The 6,000-nt window shown below is 36.2% G+C and overlaps 1 protein-coding gene across 2 annotated transcripts in view; it reads right to left on the minus strand.

Moving 5' to 3' along the window:
• Positions 1-5,682, minus strand: part of CSTF3 (cleavage stimulation factor subunit 3) — a 67,681-nt gene extending 61,999 nt beyond the window's left edge. Inside the window, exon 1 of one of the 2 annotated variants that reach the window (XM_045557750.1) lies at positions 5,466-5,682. In XM_045557750.1, the coding sequence (XP_045413706.1) occupies positions 5,466-5,492 (27 nt within the window). In that variant the 5' untranslated portion in view covers positions 5,493-5,682. The remainder of the gene's footprint in view (positions 1-5,465) is intronic. The other variant, XM_045557752.1, reaches the window with a different exon arrangement.
• Between the last annotated feature and the right edge of the window lie 318 nt (positions 5,683-6,000).

Consider the following 6,000-nt stretch of genomic DNA (forward strand, 5'->3'; position numbering starts at 1 on the left):
AAATAGAAAAATTAGCCAGGAGTGGTGGAGTGTGACTGTAGCCTCAGTTACTTGGGAGGCTGAGGCAGGAAGATCGCTTGAGCCCAAGAGTTTGAGGTTGCAGTGAACTATAACACTACTGCACTCTAGCAGGAGCAACAGAGAGTGAGACCCTGTCTCAAACAAACAAACAAACAAAAAAACTTATTATCTTGGCTTCAAAGGCACCATGCACTATTCTAACTATTCATAAACTTTTTGTAAAGGATCATTTTATAACCTTAAAAACTGGGGAACCCAAAGGGATTTTTCAAACAGATGTGGGTTATATCAATCAATATTTACATTAGAAATTAAAACAAAAAAACAGTATTTCATTCATTTAAAAATAAATTTCTTAAATATCAATATAAGTATTTTAAAAATTTTTCCAAAACAAAAGAAAATAATGAAAAGAAGAACACTATTTTATAATTTTATGATCTTTTTAATGTCTGGCTGATAGAAATTACCTGCTTCTGCTTTCAACCTGTTGTGCAGTTGGAAAAGGGAAGAATGAGCATTTTCAATAGCCTTCTCATATAATTGTGGATAGGTGAGAAACCCTCTGGAAAACTCTGAATTATGCTTTATTGAAACTCCAGGCCACTTTGTTTCTATATGGGCCCTTAAGTTTTATTGGGGGGTTGTTAATAGGAGGATGAAGTATGAAGAGGTGACAGACACTATTATACTAAAGCTTGAAAAAATTAATATTTCTTCTAACTCTCCCTCTAGAGTTGAAGGGGAAAAATAAATAAATAAATAATATAATTTCTTCTTCCCATTCCCACCAGGGTGGTAAAACAGGAAAAAAAAAAAAAAAAAAAAAGTAGTTCTTTCTCCAAATAGCTATTTTCATGGTAAACTGGAAGGGTGTTATGCTAGGCGGTCATACTGAAATCAAGTTAAAAGAGGGATCAGTTAAATACAAGTGATACACACCAAACTATGTCTCAACCTTGGTTTTGTAATGAGTATTTCTCATAAGGTAAAGATTACCTAAATATAATGGGAGCAGGGGACAAGCATGCAGGAAAATCATTAACATACTATCCTCAGATTATCTGCAATTTTTTTCTCTGCTTATTTAGCAAGAATGTATTTAAAAACAACTTTTAAGGTCCAGGGATCCTCTCTAACTCAGTGGTATGCAAGCTTTAATTTACATAAAAAGCATTTGTGGTAATTCTTTCAAATGAAGATTCTCAGCCACACTTATAGAACCTGATATAGTAGGTTTAAAAATGGAATCTAGACATCTATACCTTTATAAAGCACCTAACCAGTTATGATGCAAATGGGCCATGGACTCCATTTTAAGAAATACTACCTAATCTATTTATTCTGTAAATAAGTTTTCCAAATGTCATGTTTCCTTACAAATAAGGTGCCATCAGACCTAAGTCATTCCAATTAAACGTTCTGCCAAAATATTAAGAAAACTGCTATGCTATACATTTGAAGTCTTAAGACTCTCTCTGTAATTAACTTTTTTCAAAATTAAAAGCAGACCACAGTAGCACTCTGCAAGACTTTCTAAGAGGAGTAACTTAACTGAACCAATTAATATTCCTAGAGAATACATTCTGTAACAAGTGTCACTTTAGGACAGGATACCAGCTTAATTCTCTGTTCCTATACTAATGTAACCAAACTCTACTAGATATTTGTTGTGAAAGAAACTGAAAGTGTATCCTTCACTATGATACAATCCCTTCAACTCTTCCAAAGACCATGCAAACAATTCAAAAATTTTAAACAAAAAGATCTAGGCTTAAGGTATTGGTTCAAATAACTATAAATACCATTATTTCTTATTAAACTTAACTTATTCATCCCCTAGGAAACAAATCGTTACAAGATTTTTCTAAAAATCTTAACCTTTTAGAATTTGAAAGATATGAATTTTTTCAACCAAGGGTAGCCCAGGTATTAATTCACTAGATAAATTAAGTCAAACATTAAAAAAAAAATCAATTAGGATAGTTTTGCCCTTCTGATTTTATTCAATATTTACTGTGTCTCCTAAGTTGTCCATTAATCTAAAAATAGTTTAAGCAATTGCTGACTCAAATCCTTTTTTAGATCAATTCTCACATCATTACCAACTGTCCAACAAAACAAACCAAAAAGACTCAAATACACAGGTAGGTCCTATCTAAAGAAAAATAAAGATTTAGAGACATGGTAGAAAAACTTAAACCATCAATTGCTTTTGGCAATTGTTCAATTAATAGGTACAAACATCCAAATACAGGTTTTGCCCTTCTGATGGTCTACTTAGGAAGTATACTCCTGTATTCCCTGAAACCATCTAATCTTGAAGGAATGTAATCTCTCCTAACACACTACATTTCTGTCGTGCCTCTAAGAATACTCTCATTTCGTCAGCACAGATCAATTTCCCTTAGGAACAATTATTGCCAAATAGAGTATTCCATCCACATAGTCCAGTTTTCCTACCTAAGCAATATTAACAATAAAGTTTAAATCAATTTGCCTGCCCCAAACTATTATACTAAATATCACTTCAAATAAAGAGGGGGAAAAGTAGGAAAGGCTATTACAAAAACATTTTGTTAAAAACAGATACTGTCCAACATACATACTTGGCTCTTTCCCTCCCTTCTGCTAACCCCCAACACACAGGCACCTTGACTTTAAAATTGTTTGACAACGCTGTTACTTCTGAACAGTTTTTAAGTACCAGTGGTTACCCAACAAAATAAACCAGGTTTCAGGACTGTGGGTGTTTCAACTTCCTTTCTTCATTAATAACTATATATTTTCTAAATCTTCTCAAACTTATCTTTCACTAAAAGAAAAACACTGATTTATGCTCTGAATATTCCTCTTTGTTGAGAACTATTGGCAATTAATTTGTGCTTCTTCAAGTTATGTAGTTTTTCCAAAGTTAGGACCATTTTGTTTGCATTTTAGGCCTTCCTAATTCTAGGACAGGCTATATATTGTTTAAAAGATCAATTGTTATTTCTAAAAGACAAGAGTATAGAAAGAAAATTTTAGGTTAAAGGTGCATATGAATTGACTTGGCCGAACTCATTTCTTTCTCTACCACCTCTTATCCAACAAAACTTTAAAAACCACCCATTCTTATGCCCCAAACATTTTATTTTATATTAATCACTTATGCACCTATCTCCCCAACAGTTTAAATTCTTTGAGGAATTTGTAATGTACTGCATATAGCCTAAATGCAAAATTAATCCATTCATTTACCAAACACCTTTAAGTATCAAAATAGTATTTCCTAGGTTTTTAATATGTAAAGATGAGTACGGCAGTCTCTTCAACTCAGAAAGTTCAAAACTCAATGGAAGAACTGAACAAAAGCATATTAAATGCTGCAAGAGTAATGCACAGTGGAGCTAAGAAAGAATGAGATCAAAACTTGAACCAAGCAGTAAAAAAAAAAAACCGCCATGAAATAAAAATATAACCATAATTCTACAAAGAAACCATATGTGTTTGTTGGGGGGAAGAAACCTATATGCACAAACTTTTGTCATCGTTGAACAAGTGAAAACAGTAAACAAGGAGCTTCAGAAGAATATCCTTGAATGCTGTAAGGTAAATAGCTAAGTGCAAAATTAAACTTCCTTACGGGAGTAAAAAAAATTACAGCAATAAACCTTAGCAGTGATTTTGCTTGTCTACAATCATTTCCCTCTTTCAGAAGGCACAAATCTCATTACCGAGAAACGACCATCCATATTTGTTAGTAACAAATTTAAGACATCATCAGGTTTATTGTACACACTTGAGCATAAGTGCTACTAAAAGGCCAAAGGAATCTACTCCTCATATCTTGTAGGATTGTTTGTCCACTCCATCCCCTGGCGTCTTTCCAAAGCAAATCCTTGATTCAGAGTGGTTTTGGAATTTTTTTTTTTATTCTTTAATTTTGTTGAATCTTTTTCTCATCCATGATTTCAGCTCATTTTAGGTACTCTCCTTTCCCCTAGATTTTCACTGACCATTATCTTTATACATCAAGCAAGGTATACTCCGGGGGGAAATTTTTTTTCTGTAAATTTTCATCACCACCTGTCCCTATTAAAACCCCACACCTGGAATTCTAAAATATTCAAGGTCATGGCAACATTTTGTATCTTTACAATTTTAGGTAAATTTTAGAAATAACAATGAATTTCAGTAACTTCCAATGAAATCTCTGTACATCATTCCTCCTTCACTTTCAGATGACAAAATACTAGTCAGAAAGGGGTAGGTAAAATAAAGTTTCGATATAATAATTATAAGGCTTTGCATTCCTGGGCATCCTAACTGTATGTAAAATGTAATCATTGTGAAGATTTCAGGACTGAAATCAGTCCTGGAGCAAACACAAAACTCAGTTTAGCCAAACTTTGCCCACATAATGAAATTTACAGTCACCCAAGACTATAAAATAGGAACTCTTATTTTGCCTCATTTCTGTCAACCTCCAGTAACAGCTTCCACGTTATAAGCTGGGGACTTGAAAAATGAAAATCTAAGTGTATGTCGTTGCTATGGCAATGGGAAATTTCAGGAAATTGAGACTCTGCAGGCTACCTAGCCTCCATTTTAAAAACTGTATTTATCTAAACATACTGGGACTTAGACTGAAAAACAAATTAATGACATTTTTAAATATTAGTTTTCTCTTTCACACCAAAAGATAAATACTATCCTACAAAATTCTGAACACAAAGAGCAAAAGGAACAAATCACAGTTATCTAAAAACCTGAATTTTAAAATATTTAAATATCACTCACATCTAATACTAAAACAGACGCTTTTATTTACAAGTGGCCAAGACACACTTCTCTTTTCAAATTAGCAAATTCTGCAACGTTTTTTTAGCTGGAAAAACGAAAATGAAATGCTGGCTACTAGGGAGAAAAGGAAGCGAGAAAGCCTCAAAATTCCCAAAACCTCAACACAACCACGCTTTACTTCTAGAATGCTTCTTTCTTAATTCGCTCTCGCAAGAGTCTATTTCTGCAGATTAGTTTTCTCTCAAATACTTCTAGAACTAGTAACCTATTTCTGGATACAACATATTTAACTGTAGGGGAACATTCTCAAGTTTTTCTAAAAACGGCCGGTTCGCGTTAAAATAATCAATTCTTAACCACCCTAACACCAAATGCTATCAAAGGAACGCATCCCATCTGGAGTATTCCCGTGAATCTAAATGGCACGAAGCAGTCTCCCGGCTATTGTCTAAATCAAGTATTTGTTCGTATTACCGCCTAAAACAGGGAAGTCGAGAAATTTTACATCTCTGATGTTGCTCCCCATTCCTATCATTTTTCTGTCCCCTGGGTTCACTAGACCCCTGATTCCTTTCTCAGGGGAACACGGCTGGGGCAGTCGGAAGAACAGACTTGGAGAGAAGAGGTCGCCACGAGGCCCCACCACTCTCCTTCCTCACCTGCTCCGTGGCTCCGTCTCCTGACATGGCCTCAGCTGATTAGAAAGGGAACACTGGGCGTCAGTGGGAAGCTAGAAAGGAAAAATTAAACTAAAAACCACCCCCAAACCACTAAAGTTCCCCCCTGCCCAGCGGAGGCAGACCGCCAACACCAATCGCCACCGCCCACTCAGATATGAATTAAAATGGCTGTGCCCCGGCCGGCCGAGGAGGCGGTAGCTTCTGCATTAACATCCGGGGCAGTGGGAGGGGCTAAGACGCGCCTCGCCGGTTATTCTGGGCGTGCGGACGCGGAGAGATCCCGGAAGGCGGGCCTAAAACCGGCCCTGACGTCACGGCCCCGGGCTGGGGAGGCTGTTGCTGAGCTGGCTGCTACCGGCTATGGGACGGGAAGCTCTTTGGTCTGGGGACTCGCGCGCTTTTTGGAATTCAATTCCTCGCAGTTGAAGCCTGACTACCAGTCAGTTCAGTGCAGGCAAACTGACCGTCTTAGGGAGCAATGCCAACTGTTGGATATCTTCTTATTGAGGGCATA

This window comes from Lemur catta, chromosome 7 (assembly GCF_020740605.2).
Source record: "Lemur catta isolate mLemCat1 chromosome 7, mLemCat1.pri, whole genome shotgun sequence".
Classification (NCBI taxonomy): Eukaryota; Metazoa; Chordata; class Mammalia; order Primates; family Lemuridae; genus Lemur; species Lemur catta.